The 20,486-nt window shown below is 42.2% G+C and overlaps 1 protein-coding gene and 1 non-coding gene across 3 annotated transcripts in view; one reads left to right on the forward strand and one right to left on the reverse strand.

Annotated features, from left to right (window-relative positions):
* LOC145346622 (alpha-1,3-mannosyl-glycoprotein 4-beta-N-acetylglucosaminyltransferase B-like) overlaps nt 1-19,645 on the forward strand; it is a 249,206-nt gene extending 229,561 nt beyond the window's left edge. For both annotated transcript variants that reach the window (XM_080194108.1, XM_080194117.1), the window contains exons 11-15: nt 379-572; nt 4,741-4,819; nt 5,919-6,006; nt 13,315-13,427; nt 16,385-19,645. In XM_080194108.1, the coding sequence (XP_080050234.1) occupies nt 379-572; nt 4,741-4,819; nt 5,919-6,006; nt 13,315-13,427; nt 16,385-16,408 (498 nt within the window). In that variant the 3' untranslated portion in view covers nt 16,409-19,645. The remainder of the gene's footprint in view (nt 1-378; nt 573-4,740; nt 4,820-5,918; nt 6,007-13,314; nt 13,428-16,384) is intronic.
* On the reverse strand, nt 15,129-15,311 carry LOC145351527 (U2 spliceosomal RNA). The gene has a single exon (XR_013888420.1). It is a non-coding gene; the product is annotated as a U2 spliceosomal RNA (small nuclear RNA).
* Nucleotides 19,646-20,486: the final 841 nt, after the last annotated feature.

Raw genomic sequence — 20,486 nt, forward strand, 5'->3', positions numbered from 1 at the left:
TGGGAATGAAAAGATCATTCTTGATGGGTGAATCAAGATGGATGAATACCCTTCCTCATCTATAATAATCTTGTGAGTTGCAATAATGGATATTTAAACAGATAAGTTAGAACTTAAGTTATAGACAAGCCTGACAATCCAATATATCTGCTAATGACAAGTTTTATTAAACCTCAGTCTAAGAGCTTTGACCTCAACTAAACCAGTTGTTTAGCACAATACATTTTAGGACAGTAAAGTATTGGATTGCGCATTTTCCAATGTCACCTTAAAAGTATCATTATCTCCAGCTAAATATTGTTTGCCAGTTTGTGTTAAGTGTCTATGAATTTTTTTCTGTTTCAGGCCGTGATTCTAACAATTTTGCTTAAAATTTAGGACAAAGATTTTAAGAAAGAGCTATTACACAAAGGCCATTCCAATCCGACTGCAGAATTGACAACTAGCTTGAAAATCTATCAACACCATAATCTGGACAAGGCCTACCGAGGAGATGATTTCTTCTGGGCATTTACTCCAGTGGCAGGAGACTTCATCAAATTCAGGTTCTTTCAACCACTGAAAGTTGAAAGGTCAGTGTATATTCTGTAAATCTATTTCACATATGTTATAGATCAATTATAATTATTTTTCCCTTCACTTGAGATTGAAACTAGATTTAGCCATGTTCACATCTTATCAATTGATGTTTCACCATTCTTTAGTGGTTTTTCAGTCCTCCCTATTTATAGTTATCTTCGTTGAGTAAATTTCTTCACTTCAAAGCTCAATTTACTTGTAATAGTTACTAGATTAGAAGATAACACTGTGGTCGGGTGGCCCTTAACTACTAGGATTGTTACAGAAGTATTGATATCTTTTCATGGCCAGGACTAAAAACTCAAAATGTGGAAGCCAAGTTTAAATCTAGCCGGACTGTGCAATTTGCAAACTGCAGAGCTGGAACAGATAATATTCATGCAGCCAGGCCCTGGACAATCAACTTTCTGTTGAAACCAGAAAGATCTGGAATTGCCTGACCAGGAGCTAACAGTCACATTGTTTCAGAATGAACCACTGTTTATACTTCCAGTGAACTTGCTTTGTTAGAAGAATGCTCCGCAGATTTGGTGGTTCCAGCTCAGTAGAAGGTCAGAGGTAATAGCATGACAAAGACAGCACTTGACAGTTTAAGGTTCAAAATCATATTCTGTGACCTCCAAATATAAAAAGTAGTTATCTCATTGGATCTTCCTGCCCCCACCTGATGCTAGTACTGGATACAGATGCTGGAATTTTACCACCCGAGGCCAACAGAGAATGCTGTTCTGCGAGCCTAGCCTGCCCTAACTTTGGGGCAGGCATGCCGGTAAAATTCCAGCCTCAATCTTTGAGAAGGGTGTAAAGAGGGGGATTAAAAGGGGCAATATGGAGCCCCAGCTCTCTCTGCTTTTGCAACTTCTTCAATAGCATCTCTAGAGAGTACCTTTGACTGGCAGCCGAGCATCTCCAGCTCCTTGTACCTCGTGGTGAGCATCATCAGACTGACCAGACCCAGGAGACCACCCCAGTGAGATGATCCGAAGACCAGAACCAGCCCTAGACAAAAAGAGAAGCCCAAATCGACAACTGCAGATCCTGAAACATCAGCCAACCTTCAAGGAACAAGGATCAGCCTATCCCATCCTTATTGAATATCTATTCCCAGAATTATCAAACTGTTCAAACACAATTATAGGGACCTGTGGATAGAGTGTAGGAAATCCTTGAAAGCGAGTGTCAGAAGTAGATAGCTAGTATAGATTTGAGGTTGTTTACTGAAGGGTCCTGTGAAGAGATTGATAGTGTTTAATTACAGTACAATAGTAGAGTCTGATAAATATTTTCCCTTGATAAAGTGTTCAATAAAGTTGTGATGGACCTTCACCTGACTCTTGTCACCTTTGTCTATCTTACCGTGAAATCCACCTGAGTTAATATAGGGTTACTACAAACTGGTCAATGTTGGTCAGGGTACGTTTACCACCTTTCACAATATGATAGTTGAATTTATAAAATTTTTATCTTTGAAGCTACTGGTGCGGTACATCATACGCCAGTGTGCCAACACATTGCAGCATCAAATGTAGAACATTGATTCATGCCCATGGACCCTCATTTGTTAAATTCTAATTTTGATCTGACAAGAGGAACCATAGCAGCATACAGCACAAAAGATTGCATACTCTAGTCATCATTTTCACTTTCTTAAAGCAATCCAACAAAATTCTCTGTTCTCTTCCCATAGCCCTGCAATTATCTCTGCTTAAAATTGTTTACTCCTCCCTTAATGCCCAGGGGACACCCCCTTACCCCGACATCCTGGCGGACCTTCATGACACCCCTTTACTTCAGTGGTGTCGGGCTGCCGGCTCCCTGTTAGTGGGGAGCTGTCTTAAACCCCACTGGAGTGACACACTCCTGGACTCGTGATCTGGGGGTGGGGTTGGGGGAGGCAGCAGCTGGCAGCGGGCAGGCCTGGAGACTTCAGTCCCGCGCTCGCTAATAGGATGTAAATTGGAATTTACATATTTTAATCAGCTCCATGCCAATTTCCAGCGTGGAGCTGACAACGTTGGAATTCCAGTGACCAGAGACATATGGGGACCATCCCGCCCAACAGGGAACCTGTTAAATGGCTTCTGCTTGTGTCTCCCAACCCAGAGCAGCACAGCAGGCTGGGAGAATCGCCCACTTTATCATTATCCCAGTAATTTCTGTCATAGTTTTTCCAGTAGTACTGAAATACATAATGGCATTAGTTAAGAATAACTTAATGCATACATTCAACGGTGAAGTTTATAGGGCCAATTTTAACCTCTGTATCCAGTGGGGGTGGGAGGTTATAGTTAAAATAAAGGCAGCACACCACAAGGGAGACCTGATTAAAATGTAAAAGTTGGCATTTAATAATGCCAAACAAACTTTAAAAGTAACACGCCTGATGCCAGTGTTGTTGTGGAAGTCCTGCATAAAGGAGAAGCAGCCTAGAAAAGGGCCAAAAAGATATAAGGTGACATTCTCCCAAAAAAATTCTTAGTGTTGAATTTATGTCAAAACTGGAGTAAATCTCAATTTTTTTTCAGCGGAACTTTCAAAATGAATCTCCCACACCCTGTGCACTGCAAAGTGCACTAGCATGAATATCATTAAAAATCCAGGAGCGGGGCTTGTTCCCACTGGAGAAGCTAGCAGCATAGCATTGAGTGGGCCAATGTGCTGCCGCTGATCTGTCAGGGTAGAAATTGGTGCATGCACAATAGCCCTCTCCTGCCAGCCTCCCAATCAGCACAGCAGCCTGTCACTGGCTGCGCAACCACCATTACACCAGATTGATGGCTTTCCGGACATGTTCAGGCCAATCTCGAGCACCACCCCCTCCACCCCACCTCTGCAGCCCCAACTTCACCCTTCCCAACCATTAGGCCAACCACCTCACCCTCCCCAGTCTCTGGCCTCCATCCCTCTGTCACTGCTGAGTGCAGAGTGGCAGTGAGACCCCCCTACCTCACCCCATTAGGCCTCAGCCCCTTGGCAGTGCCTGATGCTCAGTAGGTCATCCCCCTTAGCCCCAACTCCTGGGGGCACTCCATGGTCCCCCTTCACTCCAGTGGAGTCAGGCCGCCAGCTCCCTGCAAGTAGGGAGCTATTGTAAACATCGCTGGAGTTAACCACTCTTGGTAGGGGACGGTTGGGGGGGGTTTGTGGTGAGGATTGGGGAGAAAGATTCTAGTGGGCCTGGAGACTTCAGTTCTGGGCCCGATAATAAGATGCTTATTGTTATTTGAATAAATTATACAGTTCAGTGCCGATTTCTGGCGCAGTGCTGATAGCACTGGAAATCCAGCGGCCAGAGACTCGTGGATGCCATGGCACCCAGTGGGAAGCCTGCTAAACTACCTCTGCTTGAGGCTCCCGGCCCATGAAAGCAGCGGAGTGGGCTGGAAAACCCCCATATATTTTTTAAAGCTGGTATTGGAGAAGTACTCTCTATGTTCTACACGGAAACCTTGGTGCTCAGGCTTTCTTCCACTGTCCAGCTACACCACTCACACCATTTGCCAGAAAGCCTAAAAACATTCTCATGGACCCTTGGCTAAAGCTTTCTGTTCGCTGATCAGTATCTATCCTCAGCATCATGTGAATATCAATTTTGGCATGGTGTAATTAAATGAGGTGTGGAAGTTAAAATGTTGGCAAACTGGGCCTTCATGATTACCACCTCGACCACAGGACCAATTAGTTAATCAACAACCAGGCAGGCATTCTTTTCATTTTTGAATAATATGATTATCTGATCTTTCTGAAGGTTTTCTAGGTTAATATTCTTTTCATTGTTGTGTTTATTGTATCTTTCTGACTATGTTTTGAAGCTGCTCAGAAATAATTAAAGAGGAAACAAAGAAATACCAGCTTCTGTTGAAAGTGAGCTTTATTATGTCCTAGAGCACTAGATCATAAATGTTTATCAGGTTCAGCTGTAATTCTTCTCTTGCTGCTATTTTAGAAAAAAAATTAACCTATTTAAAATAAGCAGGTTACACACCAGTGAAGCCATGGAGAGAGGACTTTCTGTGAAAGAAGTTAAGCATTTGCATGCTAGTATCATACAGTTTAACACATCATGAAACCTTGCGTCAGACTGTCCAATTTAAACGTAACAATTAAAGTTTGTTCTAAAATACTGTCTTGTTCATTATTCTTGCCTGCTTTGTTTCACAGATACATTTTTAGGAGTGGCAATGTTGAACATCCAGGAGATAAGCTTTTTAATACAACAGTGGAAGTTCTACCGGTTGATGTAAGCAAATATTTTATTAAACATCCTGGGCAAACATTTGCGTCCATAGCACTGCCAGACCACAGATGCAAAATGCTCCCAATAGCACTTTTTAAAATTCTTTCATGAGATGTAGGCATTGCTGACTAGGCCAGCATATATTTTTCATTCCTAATTGCCCTTGCAAATGTAGTAATGAGCAGCCTTCTTGAACCATTGCAGTCATGTGGTGTAAATATACCCATAATACTCTGAGGGAGCAAGTTTCAGGATTTTGACCCAGCAACGGTGAAGGAATGTCAATATATTTCCAAAATGGTATGTGGCTTGAAGGGTAAATTACACATGATGGTGTTCCCATGCATCTGCTGCCCTTGCCCTTCCCAAAGGTGTCCTAGGACCTTATCCAAAAGGATGCCTTAGGTCTCCAAAAGGTTACTGTACCTAGCCAAATGAATCCACGAGGTTCAGACCTGCTTCTACCAGATTTGATTGCACACTTGGGTTTCAGACACCTAAAAATCACGAGTGAAGGCAACCAGTTTTTTTATATGGGCAACTCCTGGGCAAACTGAAAAGGGATACAAATCAGATTCAACTCAGGTAATTGTGATGAAAAGATCTCAAATGTTATGTACACTGTATTAATCTGTATTGGTGAGAATCAAGAAACAAGGAGTGGAGTTCTCCAGCCGTGCTGGTCAAAAAGCCAGAAATTCCGGACTGTCAATGGGGTTTCACATTATCCGGAAACCGCCTGCTAAAATTCCAGTGGCAGGTGGCATGGAAGAATTCCGGCCAAAGTGTTTTCAGAACTACGGTTAGAACATAAGGTGGGATTTTCCACCACACCCCCTGCCCCCCTGCCCCCGCACCACCCCTGCTTGCCCCCTGCCAGCAGTAGGATCTTCTGAAGTTGACTCCCTACGGCAGTGTTAGCAAACTATGTAAAAACCTACAGGCGTTGATGGGACTAAAAGATCCTACCAGCGGCCAATGGTTTGCAGCATCTTTCAAGGGAAAACCCACCCCAAGGGGCTGCAAAATCCAAATAGTTTCTTCAATTTCATTAAAATGCTCCCATTGTAATGCTCTAACTCTCCTTTCTCTTATTTTTCAGAAAAGTGAATTTGAGAAAAAGATTTTGCACAACAATATGACAAAGTATCCAAAATATGAGGAAACAGAAGATGGCTACTTTAGAATAGGTAAATAGCAATTAATTTAAATATTTTTCTGTAGACTAATCCAACAATAAAATTATATGGTTTGAAGATGTACTATGAAACGGGTGGCATGGTGGCACAGTGGTTAGCACCGCTGTCTCATAGCACCAGGGACCCGGGTTCGATTCCCAGCTCGGGTCACTGTCTATGTGGAGTTTGCATGTTCTCCCCCGTGTCTGCGTGAGTTTCTTCCGGGTGCTCCAGTTTCTTTGCACAGTCCAAAGATGTGTGAGCTAAGTGGATTGGCCTCACTAAATTGCCCCTTAGTATCAGGGGAATTGGGAGGGTAGGTGTGTAGGATTGTGGGGATGGGGCCTGGATGGGATTGTGGTCAGTGCAGATTCAATGGGCTGAGTGGCCTCTTTCTGTACTCTGGGAAAACAAGAAGTGGAATACTATCAGAAAAAATTGCTGTCAGTCAAATCAGCTGACCAATTTACAACACTTCACATGACGTGTCTGTTTTAACATTGGCATAGCCAGATTATTTTAGATGCATTTACACTTCTGCTCAAATAATAGACAAAAGATTGTCATATGAACATTTTGAGTATTCATCTGCTGCTGTTGGCAGCAGCACTTTCTAGGTTTTTGTGAAAAGGGTATTGTTGGAATTTTCAATGCACTGTTGTAATATTTCAGATCCAGACTGTGAATGACCTGTTCTTACATTATTGTTAAGGAAGTTAATATAAACTGGGGAACAATTGTGAGCTTACATCATCCTCTGTCTTCCTTCATCATTCCTAGAACTTGGTACATTAAACAAAAAAGGGTATATTTTCATCTTTTCCATCTGACAAATCAGTCGGTCAGATGCGGGATGTTCCCTGCCTGATTTCCTCAGCATTTTGCCAAGTCAATGCTTTATACCCGAGTGGAGTAGATGGAAATCTATCCATCTACCCTTTGAAATAGGGTGCTGGATATTCTTAAATTGTCTCATGGCAGTCATCAAAACAATGGAGCTCCCCGCTGACGTACTTGATGGTAGATAAATTAAAACAGGTAGACTGTCTGCCGCCTTCCCGTCCACCCTAACTTGTCTCCGAAGTTACAGTGGATGGAAAACATACCAGGCAGCTAGCCTACTCTTGGGCCTATTGAGACTCTTAAGTGGCCAAATAATGGCTACTTAAGGACCTCTTTCCAACTTGCAATAATTTTACATGCAGCTAGGGAAGACAGATTGGGGTGGCATGGTAGCACAGTGGTTAGCACTACTGCTTCACAGCTCCAGGGACCTGGGTTCGATTCCCGACTTGGGTCATTGTCTGTGTGGAGTTTGCACGTTCTCCTCGTGTCTGTGTGGGTTTTCTCGGGGTGCTCTGGTTTCCTCCCACAGCCCAAAGATGTGCAGGTTAGGTTGATTGGTCATGTTAAAAATTGCCCTTAGTGTCTGGAGACGCGTAGGTTAGAGGGATTAGTGGGTACATATGTAGGGATATCAAGGTAGGGCCTGGGTGGGATTGTGGTCAGTGCGGACTCGATGGGTCGAATGGCTTCTTTCTGTACTGTAGGGTTTCTATGATTTCTATGATTACAAACAACCTCGAAGCTTTCATTGTGCAAGCTGTGCAGGACAGAAAGGGAATATCTCCTTTTGTGAGTGGCCCTGTGCCTGTCGGGGTCATTTCCACACCACCCTCTCCCCCCCACCCACACAAGATCTTACTCCCCCATTCATTGCTTCCTCTCAGCTTATAAGACCCAACACCCACTCAATATTCTTGCTGGATCTGCCAGGCGAGCCCAACCAAAATCCATGACTTACATATGAACATAAGAACTAGGAGCAGGCAATTCAGCCCTTTGAGCCTGCTCCACCATTCATACAATCATGACTGATCTCATCTAGGCCTCATCTCCAACTTCCTGCCCGCTGCCCATAACCCTTCGTAGTCCCAGCAGTGACCACTGCTCAATCCTGGCACTGCCCATAACCCTTCATCCTGCTACTAATTAAAAACTTATCTATCTCCTGACATAACTGAAATGTGGGATCTATCACTTCGTAGAACATCTTCCTGGCTATCTGTAGGGCATTGTTGTGGATGTGGAGTAACATGTAGGCCATGTAAGGATAACAGAGCTCCTTCTCTAAAGGACATTAGTGAACCAGAAGAGTTTTTCATCATGATGGTCATCATTAGACTTTTAATTCCACATGTTTTACTGAATTCAAATTTCACCATCTGCCATGGTGGGATTTGAATCTGGTCCCCAGATCTTGTCCTGGGTCACTGGATTACTAGTCCAGTGATAATACCACTACCTCACTGCCTCCTGGTGACTGTGAAGGTGAGTGAGGATGGGTGAATAAATGAGTGAGGGTTTGTGAGCGTCACAGAGACGTGGCTGCAAGAGGATCAGGGCTGGGATCTAAATATCCAATGATGTGCATCCTATTGAAAGGACAGACAGATGGGCAAAATGGGTGGGGTTGCATTGTTAGTAAGAAATTAAGTTAAATCAATAGCAAAAAGCAGATAGGATCAGAAGGCATAGAATCACTGTGGGTAGAGTTGAATCGCAAAGGTAAGACCCTGATGGGAATATGTACAGGCCCCCTAGCAGTAGTCAGGATATGGGACAGAAAATAAATCAGGAGATAGAAAGACATATAAAAGGGCAATATTACAATAATCCTGGGGGACTTCAATATGCAGGTGGAGTGGGAAAATCAGGTAGGTGGTGGATCCCAAGAAAAGAAATGGTTTTTTGGAGCAGCTTGTGACAGAGCCCACTAAGAAACAAACAGTTCTGGATTTGGTGATATGTAATGAGGCAGATTTGATTAGGGAATTCAAGGCGAAGGAATGAAGGAACCCTGAGGCAGCAACAACTACAATATGACAGAATTTACTCTGCAGTTTGAAAGGGAGAAGCTGGAATCAGATGTAACGGTATTACAATTAAATAAATACAAAGACATGAGGGAGGAGCTGGTCAGAGTTGACCGGAAAGGGAGCCTAGCAGGAGCCTAGCAGTGGAAGAGCAATGGCAGGAGTTTTTTGGGGATTATTCGGGAGGCACAACAGAAATTCATCCCAAGGAGGAGAAAACAAAGGGAAGACAGGTCATCCATGGCTGACGAGGGAAGTCAAGGACAGCGTAAAGGCAAAAGAAAAAAAAAGTGGCAAGGATTAGTGGGAAGTTGGAGGATTGGGAAGCCTTTAAAAGTGAGCAGAGGACAACTAAAAAAGCAATAAGGGGGAGAAGATGAAATATGAGTGTAAGCTAGTTAGTAATATAAAAGAAAATAGAAAGATTTTTTTCAATATTTATAAGGTAAGAGAGAGGCAAAGATAGATGTTGGACCATTGGAAAATGAGGGTGGAGAAGTGATAATAGGAAACAAAGAAATGGCAGAGGAACTGAATAGTTACTTTCCATCAGTCTTCATGGTGTAAGACAACAGTGGGATGCCAGAGCTCCAGAAGAGTCAGGGGGCACAGGTGAGTGTAGTGGCCATCACTAAGGAGAAGGTTCTGGGGAAACTGAACAATCTGAAGATGGATAAATAACCTGGATCAGATGGACTGCAATCCAGGGTTCAAAAAGAGATAATTGAGGAAATTGTGGAGGCACTGGTGTTGATCTTTCAGGAATAACTGGAGGCAGGGAGGGTCCCAGAGGACTGGAAAGTAGCAAATATAACACCACTGTTTAAGAAGGGAGGGAGGAATCAAATGGGAAATCATAGGCCGGTTAGCCTGAGTTCAGTCCTTGGCAAGATTTTAGAGTCCATTATTAAAGATGAGATCACGGAGTACTTGGAAGAGCATGACAAAATAGGACTGAGTTAATACGGCTTCATTAAGAGGAGGGCGTGGCTAACAAATTTGTTAGAGTTTTTTGAGGAGGTAACAAGGAAGTTAGATAAAGAACCAGTGGACGTGATTTGTTTAGATTTCCAGAAGGCCTTTGACAAGGTCCCGCACGGAAGACTGTTAAATAAGTTAAGAGCCCATGGTGTTAAGGGTAAGATCCTGGCATGGATAGAGGATTAGCAGACTGACAGAAGGCAGAGAATAGAAATAAAGGAGTCTTTTTCAGGATGGCAGCCAGTGACTAATGGTGTGCCTCGGCGGTCAGTGCTGGGACCACAACTTTTCACAATGTACATTAATGATTTGGAAGAAGGAACTGAAGGCACTGTTGCTAAGTTTGTAGATGACACAAAGATATGTAGATGGACAGGTAATATTGAGGAAGGAGGGGGGCTGCAGAAGGACTTGGACAGGCAAGGAGAGTGGGCAAAGAAGTGGCAGATGGCATACAATGTAGAAAAGTGTGAGGTTATGCACTTTGGAGAGAGAAATGGAGGCATCGACTATTTTCTAAATGGGGAAAAGCTTAGAAAATCAGAAACACAAAGGGACTTGGGAGTCCTTGTTCAAGATTCTCTTAAGGTTAAGCTGTAGGTTCATTCGGCAGATAGGAAGGCAAATGCAATATTAACATTGATGTTGAGAGGGCTAGCATACAAGAGCAAGGATGTCTTCTGAAGCTATATAAGGCTCTGGTCAGAGCCCATTTGGAGTATTGTGAGCAGTATTGGATGCCATATTTAAGGAAGGATGTGCTGGCCTTGGAAAGGATCCAGAATAGGTTCACTAGAATGATCCCTGGAATAAAAAGCTTGTTGTATGGGGAACGGTTGAGGACTCTTGGTCTGTACTCGTTAGAATTTAGAGGGATGAGGGGAGATCTTATTGAAACTTACAGGATACTGTGAGGCCTGGATAGAGTGGACGCGGAGAGGATGTTTCCACTATTAGGAAAAACTAGAACCAGAGGGCGCAACGTCCAGCTAAAGGGACGATCCTTTAAAACAGAGATGAAGAGGAATTTCTTCAGCCAGGTAGTGGTAAATCTGTGGAACTCTTTGCTGCAGAAAGCTATGGAAGCCAGGTCACTGAGTGTGTTTAAGACAGATAGATACATTCTTGATTAATAAGGGGATTGGGGGTTATAGGGAAAAGGCAGGAGAACGGGGACTATGGGGAACATGCAGGAGAACGGGGATAAGAAAAATATCAGCCACAATTAAATTGAGGAGCAGACTCAATGGGCTGGGTGGTCTAATTCTGCTCCTGTGCCTTATGGTCTTATGGACCCGGGTTTGATTCCCAGCTTGGGTCACTGTCTATGTGGAGTTTGAATGTTCTTCCTGTGTCTGCGTGGGTTTCCTCTGGGCGCTCTGGTTTCCTCCCATAGTCTGAAAGACAAGCTGGTTAAGTGCATTGATCTGAACAGGCACCAGAGTGTTTCACAGTAACTTCATTGCAGTGTTAATGTAAGCTTTACTTGTGACTAATAAATAAACTTTAACTTTTACTTTACTTTGGGCAGTGCCAGCCTAATACCCTGGCACTGCCAGCCTGGCATCCTGGCAGGGCTCACTGGGGATTGGATAGTGCCAGGGGGCAAGACCTGAGGGAAACCTAAGGGGGGGGCCCGAGAGGGGTGAGTCCAGGAAAGGGGTGGGCCATTCAGGAGGCACCACTTACCATTTACAATTCCATCTGAACTCATTGGCCAGGATTTTCATTTGGCACTAGAAATTCTCCGCTGAAATTGGTGGAACTTTAGCTAGTCCAGTTGGGACTGGAAAATCCCAGCCATTAAAACTAACCTTTTTTTAAAGACCTAAATTAGAAGGAATGGGACAAAAACTAATTTAAAAAAAGGCTCAAATTTTTTGCAATATATTAGTTTGTGCTTTCTTCAACCCTATCACAGATCTCCTTTACTCATTGTCATACCCTTCCCTTGCCATACCTTGAGTATTGTGTGCTGTTTTAGTGTCCTTATCTGAAGAAGGATGGTCGCTGTAAGAGGGAGTGTAGCAAAAGTTTACCAGGCTGGTTGCTGGGATGGCAGGTCTATCATATGAGGAGAGACTAAGTCAGGTGGGATTGTGTTCAGCAAAATTTAGAAGAGTGAAAGGGGATTTCATAAAAACTCATAAAATTTTAACAGGATTGTTAGGATAGATTCAGAAAGAATGTTTCCGATGGTGAGGGAGTCCAGAACTGGAAGTGGAGGGGGGGTGGTCAGAGTTTGAGGACAAAAGGTAAACCTTCTAGAACTGAGGTGAGGAGAAATTTGTTCATCCAGAGAGTGGTGAATCTGTGGAATTCAATACCACTGAAAGTAGTTGAAGCCAAAACATTGTGTGATTTTAAGAACCTACAGATGGGGCTAAATGGATCAAGGGCATATGGGAGGAAGGCAGGATCAGGATATTGAATTTTATGATTAGCCATGATCAAAAATAAATGGTGGAGCAGGTTCGGAGGGTCTACTCATGCTTCTATTTTCTATATTTGCTCAAAACTTATGACATCTCTAATTTTTCCCAGTTTGGGTGAATGGTCTCAGATCTGAAACAGTAACTTTGTTTCTCTTTCTACACAAGTGCTGCCGAGCCTGCTGATTTTTTTTCCAGCAATTTCCGTATTTATTTAAAATTTCCATCTGTCAAGTTTTGGAAATTCGTGAAATTGCAAGAAAATGCAGACAACTGGATTCAGTTACAAAGCTCAGAAAGGCTGCCAACTTGTTGGACAAGTATCTTGGTGGACTTCCAAGATGTGCCTGCCCTGGCCCTCTGGCTTTATCCCTATCAACATTTCTGTGGTCAAAGGAAGGCTCCTTAATTTAAACTTGATTACGGACATTCATGCAGTTAGGAAAACATCTTTAGCACCCATTCACTGAAGGTAGTCATGAATCCTGGTGCTGGAATGAAAGCAGAATTGCCCTGTGGGGGACCAAACTGCACTTTTAATTTTTATTTGCAGGTGTGGCAAATAGCCACCAAAGATTGGATTTTTAACTCCAGGTGGGTTTTAGGTGAATGAATAGGAAAGTGTGAAATTCTCCAGCTACAGCAGATTGCTGGGGATACCTGAGGACTCGGCTATTCTGATGAATGCAAGACAAAAGATTTTGACAATGTGTCTCCTATTTCAGCAATATGGACTCTAAGTGAAATCACCAATTTTTGTCAAAATATGATTTTTCAAGGTGTGGATTTGTGCTTATTTTGAATAGAATACAGAAACAACTCAAGACTCATTTAACATGGCTTGTTTGAAACTGCTAGAAAGATGATGCTAAACTCAGTACAGTGCTAGAGATGAAACCAGTGACTGAATCCAAAACTTTACTCAGTTCATTTAAGTTTTTAAAATTAGCTATGAGTTACCACTTTAGTTTGTGAGTTAATCTTCATTGTATTTTGTGTGAATTGAAATCTTGTTTCATTTACACATGAAGGTACATTTAGGAATGGAATTGCAGAAGGTGAAGTTGATGCATCGATTGGAACAATTGAAGCTATTCGATTATCCATTCTTTCTGAATCTCCTGTTTGGGTTTTACTGAATGAGGTAATATTTCAGAAATAACACAACTTCCTAAATTATTTCTATTTTAAAGAGATGCTGTTGGCTTCTGAATCCCAAATCTCATTCGGCTGACAGTACACCCCTGTTTATAAATTGTCCAACCTATCTTGTTCCAGCAGCACTGCAGGCTAACCTTTTCATGAGGTTGTCATCAAATCTCTCCTCAATGGATCTAGTTACATATATACCAATTAGGAGCAAGGTTATGCTGTGAGATCCCTTGAACATGTTCCGCCATTTGATAAGATCATAGCTGATCTGATTGTAACCTCAAGTCCATTTTTCTGCCTACGCCCTAACTCCCTGTTAGTCTAAAAGGTATCTACCTCAAAGAACTCTGTTAAATAATTAAGCACAATTTTCTTTTTACAGAACCATATGGACTATGCCTGATTGTATTGAGATTCTCTAAGTGCCCTGCTGTAACTTCCTTAATAATAGATTCTAGCATTTTCTCTATAATACAAATTAAGCTAACTGGCCTATAGTCTGCTAATTTCTGCCTCCACAACCCACCCCACCTTTTCTTGAATGGAGAAGTTGCATTTGCTATTTTCCCATTTTCAGGATCTTTCCAGAATGCTGGAAATTTGGAAAATTATAACCAATGCATCTACAATCCCAGCAGGGATTAAGATTTAATTGACAGATTTCCCAGGTGTGAACAAGGTCATTCTTTAACATACCTGTGCTGCATCACCAACAATCAGCATTCCAGGGAACCATAGTTATTACCTCCAGAACTGGAGGAAAATTCAATGTTGCAGCTAAAAGGATCAAGGCATCTGTCCAATGTGGCTTCATACAATGTCTGAAACTGTCTTCTTCAGGACATCCAATCAAACGTTCCTCAGTTGAGATACTACTGTCTTCAATTTGGCAAAGAAGAGCCCAGCTTTCTGCCCCAACAGAAAGAGATGCAAAAAATGGCAAGATACAGGGCCATGGAAAGTGCTGGCATTGGCAGCAATTGCCATTTTTTCCCCATTTAGAAAATTTGGACTGGATTCCACTTGATGGCATGCAAAATGCCATCACTACCTTTTCATGAAAGAGAAACAGTGCACAAAAACAAAAAAAACCGCCACCTCAATTTCATAAGGCTGAGCCACCTCAAAAGTTTCTACAATTATAGGAGACATAGGAAGTTTAACCAGTAAAGTAAGTAAAGTCACAGTAGTCCCAGATGACCATAGGATACTTTCCCCTTCGAGAAGGAGACCTGACTGGTGGTGATTTAACCTGAGGATCACCACATTTCTGGCAAGGGGCAAGGTTGTGAAGGCGTTCCTTCATGAATGACCTGAATAACCTGTCATGAATGACAATAAGAATAGTATGGTCAGACCCCTAAATGAGCCATTATAATCTTAAACAATAGAAAGGTTGTCAAATTTGTTATCAGTGAGATGGGATATATATAAGGTGGGGAATAGCTGTAGGAAAGAATAACAGAATCATCTCCAAATGGGAATCTTACTAATTTTGTAGGATAATTCAATGTTGGCATGTGACTAAGTAGAGATTATTGTCAAAACAGAACCATGGATGGAATTTTACCAAGATTTGTCAGTGTGTCAGATTCAGACTGGAAACTGGATGTATCTCTCTAGGTTCCCCTCGACTGATTCCCATTTTTATCTAGCTGTTGTAAACTTCACTAACATCACAGAATTTATTTTTAATATTTACTTCGTTCTTAAAGGTACAAAGCCAATGTGTAGAGTGGACCTGGCAAGCCCTTAATCCATCCTTGCTCCAAAATTCAAATTAAATTCAATTAAGTGTCCCTACACGAGTGACAAACAAGAAAAGGCATTGTACCTGATCTTGGGCTTGATCTTAGCCTTAAGGCCAAGAAGCGATACTAGAATAGGAGAATAATGGGATGATTTAAAGCCCTGATTATTTAATATATTTTGAACTATCCCAAACCCAAGTTTTTTCAGGTTTTTAAAAAAGATATTTTTCCCTTGTTCCTTGTGAAGCGTCAAGTAACATTTTACTGCATTAAATGTGGCATGAATTGCCTAGAAACCCAATACCCCATGATAAAATGTGAATTGGAGAAGAGTGATAGAATGTTAAACTGGATTAGTTTATAGGAATGTTGGCCACACATGAAATTAGCGTTACTTGCTTCAATCACTGTTACCCACACTGTTCATTGGTTGCATATTTAGCCAGCAAACTCACACTAATTAAAAGCAATAAGCCATATCTTAAAGCAGAGGTGAATTCCTGTGCTATAATTGAAATGACTGAATATGGCAGAGAGAGAGTACCAAGGGTCTATGATGCTGTACTGGAGATTTGGGTGTAGAAAGTGAAGAGGATATAGATCCTTTATCTTGCAGGGGTTAGGAAGCCCTCTCGGTTGCTGATGAGGATGTGTGGAAGGAGATCACCAATGGGCTCAGTACAAGGTACATTATTTCCAGGTCATGGATAAAATGCTGCAAGCAGCTTAATTATTTGATTAAAATTGTCAGGGTAAGGATGCTGTTCAAATCCCTTCACATTACAACAGCACCACTCAACTGCACCCTTGTTATTGAGCCTTTCTATTAAGCAAGATCAACACGTGGCATCCATGAGCTGGAGCAGTGCATAATGGTGAGGGTGTCCCGCGTGCTGCAGTGGACTCCCATTTATAAAATTATCAGACTGCTTTAGTCCCTGTCAGTGTACAAACATAATGTGAATGCTACCTCTTGCATTAAAATGGTGGGGATGTGTGCTTCTATAGACTGTGTGAATGCATCAATCCTGCCATTTTGAGTCCTTAGCAGGTCATGTAGCATCTGAAAGCTGGCTGCAATATGGCCCAAATTCTGAGCTATGTTCTTTAAATTATAAGGGGTGAACAGTATATAGTTTTATGCAATACAATTCTCAAATACGTTAAAAACTGATATTTCTGCAATCTTTTTTTGCAGATATTCATTAAGCCAGCTGCATAAATGCAAGAATGAAATTGGGCTTCCCTATCAAAATGACAATATTTCTTGTGCCTCTTCGATAAAAGTTACCTGAGATGGATTTCTTCAACAACTGCACCACCTAGTGTGCTAAAATTAAAAGAGCAATTGGGTGAAAATGAACGTAAAAAGACCATGGTGATGGAACACTGCAGATATGTAGATAACTATCTTTGACCAAAACAATTGAACTGTTTATATAAAATGACATTGTTTTATATATTTTTACTGTCACCATGAAACTGAACAACACAATGCCATTTTAATGAAAACTTCAATGAAGTTGAGTTTGGTTATCTTAATGTATGCTGTTTATAAATGCATACTTTGTGCAGAGACAAAAGGAGTGTTTGGTAACTTTAAGTAATTGGCCCTAAGATAAATGATATTCCATTATACTCAATGAGGTCCAATGTGATAATGATCTCTACTAATTGCAAGCTATCTAATTTTCAGGGGAGGGGGAGAATCTCCTCTTAAAAGTTTGGTCTGTCACTTTTTGTCACAATGTTCTTAACAACATGAGTGTGAAATGGTTTGAGTTGTAGCCCTGAACAATGACATTCAATGAGCTGACAGGGCAATCCTTTCTTTTTAAATAAAGCACTCCATTGTTGCATCAATTTTTTTATCAACCTGCCAAAGAATTCACAGAAATTGGTCCACTGAAGTTCATTGTTTAAATGCCATTCAAGGCTAGGATCCAAACTTTGACTTGATGACAGAAGTTGCACACCTTGCTGTTAGAGTGACTAAGCTACTAAAGATGTTGACCCTGAAATTCTGTCAGGCATCTTTCAAAATAATTTCAGGGCATATTGTTCTAATTTTCACTAACTCCTGCTGCTACACAGGTGCAGCTGCACACGCTCACTTGGCAGCCAACCACTCTGTCCATCATGGTATGCACAATTTTTCCCACCACTGATGTTGTTGTGCACCCATTGTCCACCTCACTCACCAACCCCCTCTCCATCCCACTGCTCTGCTCCAAACCTCTCATTGCCCCTCTCCACAGTCCTCTCAACACTTTGCCACTTTGTTCGACATCCCACTCTCCACTCCTCACCACTTCACTCACTGCCGCTCTCCTGACCTCTTGCCATGCCATTCACCATCACTCTCCTGACTCCTCGTTGTCTTGCTCACCATTCCTCTCCCACAAGCCTTTGTTCATCATGAGGGGTCTATAAAGGGTCAGGAGAGAAATGGCAAGGGAGAAGTTGTGAAGGCTTATGAGAGGGCTGGTGACGGAGACCACTGAGAGTTTGGGAGTCAGCAATGGTGAGGATGAACAAAGGTGGAGAACAGACAGTAAAAAGTCTGACAACACCAGGTTTAAGTCCAACTGATTTATTTGATAGTAAACTCACAAGCTTTCGAGGTTTCCCTCTTCGTCAGGTGACAAAGAGGGAAATCGGTTGGACTTAAACCTGGTGTTGTCAGACTTCTTACTGTGTTTACCCCAGTCTAACGCCGGCATCTCCACATCAGGAGAACAGACACACAGCAATAACTTCATTGTTGAAAAAAACCATACACACCAGCAGACAGAGAGTGCTGGGTGGTTGCAACTGTTCCTGTGTGGTGGCAGGAATTAAATATTTCAATGCTGTGAGAGGTCTGGCAATTAGTTGCACTAAAGCTATGAATATAAAGCAATGCTGTTCTTAAACACAGTTCTTGTTGCTACTGCGAGTTTCATTGCTAATCTTAGTTTATAATTTATTTTGTTCCAAAATAATAATTTGATTTGGATGTTATTAATATATCAGATGCTGTATTTCAGTGCATTAATTTCTTTCTTTCCCTTTACAAGGATTCACCACCAATCTATTACGTTAAAAGAGGATGGGAGAGAATTTTGGCTGACTTTTTGTCAATACCACTTTGTAACTAAACTACAGGCATGTGCTTAAAGTGACTGGAGACTTGCAATGTAAATCCCTTCTGCACGCCTTCTCTAACATTTAAACATTTAACAGACTGTCAAAACTTGTGCATTGAGACTGTGGCCATGTGATCCATAATTAAAATATTTTTACAAGTTTAGTACTCAACCTCTTAAGATACAATGCTACCTCAACTTGTTTTTAATATACCTTTCAAAATACCCACTAATTTTGTACTGCGATTGTTGGTCTTAAGCCTGTTTATAAATGGTTACATTTTGGTTTATATCAAAAGAATTATTCAAGTGCCTCAAAGGCATTGGAAATATTATTGGCACCAAATAGTGTATGAAATCTTGTGGATATATTTTGCTCCGTGGATTAAGTTAAAACAAAATTGCTTTACTAAACTTTAATTGGCGCATGTCCGTTTATTAAAAGAATGCTTTAGCTTTAAATGCACCAAAAAATGTGTTCCTTAGTCTGGAAGATTTGTAATATTTAAGTCAAGTGTTACTGTTCATTGCCAAAGTAAATCCTCCCACCTAATAGTGGCACTTTATCAAAGCTTTAACTGAAATATTGGGCTGGATTTCCTCTGATATCTCACCTGAAGCCAAGCAAGACAGCAGTGGAGAATTATGGAAAATCACATCATACATCCTTCAGACACCTCATCCCACCAATGCATAGCCCTGGTCCCACTACACACCTGTATATCTTTCCACAGTCTGCACTAGGACCATAGTTGGCCATTCCTTCCTCATTCCCTAAGTATTTCTTGATATCCACCCGTCACTTGCAGTAGATGGAAAGTAGTGATAACAGGACACTTGTATTATTCTGTCCCCAACAGTTACATACTGAAGGACCAGGTTTCAGCCAAGGTCTTGGAAGGGATCATCCCTTCCAATCATCAGAGTCTTTATTCATTTCTGTTGCTGCTCCCATCTCTCTGGTGCTACACTTGGAATCCTGTTAAGCACTGACAGAATTGCCTTCCCCTACAATGACTGGATCTATTTTGGTAGCAACAATCCCATCAGAAGTTCATCTTACATGTCAAATTACCCTTCACCCAGGAAAATGGGTTGAGTTTACAGCAGTCATAGTGGTGGGACCCAACCAATTGCAATGGCACTGGGAGGAGAATCCTGGCTGTAATGTCAAATAGGATATTTATTTGTTTACACTATAAAGGACTTGTGCACATTTTTAGTTTTCATGTTGGGGGAATTGTATTTTATGTTTGTAGTTTGCGGATTATAGAATTGTGAAGTTGAATATCTTTAAAATGGAAAAATAAAAGCAACTGGATGTATAGTCATTCATACTGATACTAATTATTCCTGTCACTTTCATTTGTACTACATGCTATGGGCATGCATATTAATTCACATACGCATGCTATTATCGATGTAAATACTTTGGCTGCAATCCTTCAAAAAGCATTCCAAGTGTGGAACAAACAAGAAAACGGGAGAGTTTCAGGCCTGTTTTTTGGGCATGCTTGAAGTTGCAATTTTATAACACGCTGGGGTGGGGGAGTGGGCAGGGTGGCCCAAACTCACTGGTGAAAACAGCTTCAGACTGTTCGGGATACTGTTGCGCAGATGCCCCAATCCCCCAGTTAACTGGGAAGATCCTGGCATCCCCTCCTGCTCCCCCCCCCCGCTCCGGTATTGTGGCGGGTTGCACCCCGCCCCACCAGTCTTGCCGCTCGCTCCCTGTGCCTGTCACAACCCCTGCCCACCCCGCTGATCACTCCCTGTTGCATAAACCCCCTGCTAATCATCACCCTTGCATGCACCCCCAGCCACATGCCCCTTTGCTGATCAACTCCCTTGCACTGCTCTCTCCACAGAGGTCCTTCCCTCATATACAGCTCCCTCCCCTCCTGCAGTGCTCCCCATTACCCCCACTCCAGAGCTCCCTCACCCCCTGCAGAGTTCCCTCTTGCCTCTCCATCATAGCCCCGCCTCCATTCAAGCCCCACTCCCCTTGCCACTTCCCCAGAACAATTATGGTGCCATGTAGCAAGTGCCACGGTGCCTGGTGGGCACTGCCAGAGTGCCAGGTAGGTACTAGCAGGCTGGCACTGCCCCATGGGAACTGTCCAGCCATGCCCCCCTACCACCCATGGGCTTCAATGGCCTCTGACCCCACCC

Source organism: Carcharhinus amblyrhynchos, chromosome 1 (genome assembly GCF_965287045.1).
Source record: "Carcharhinus amblyrhynchos chromosome 1, sCarAmb.v2.hapA, whole genome shotgun sequence".
Classification (NCBI taxonomy): domain Eukaryota; kingdom Metazoa; phylum Chordata; class Chondrichthyes; order Carcharhiniformes; family Carcharhinidae; genus Carcharhinus; species Carcharhinus amblyrhynchos.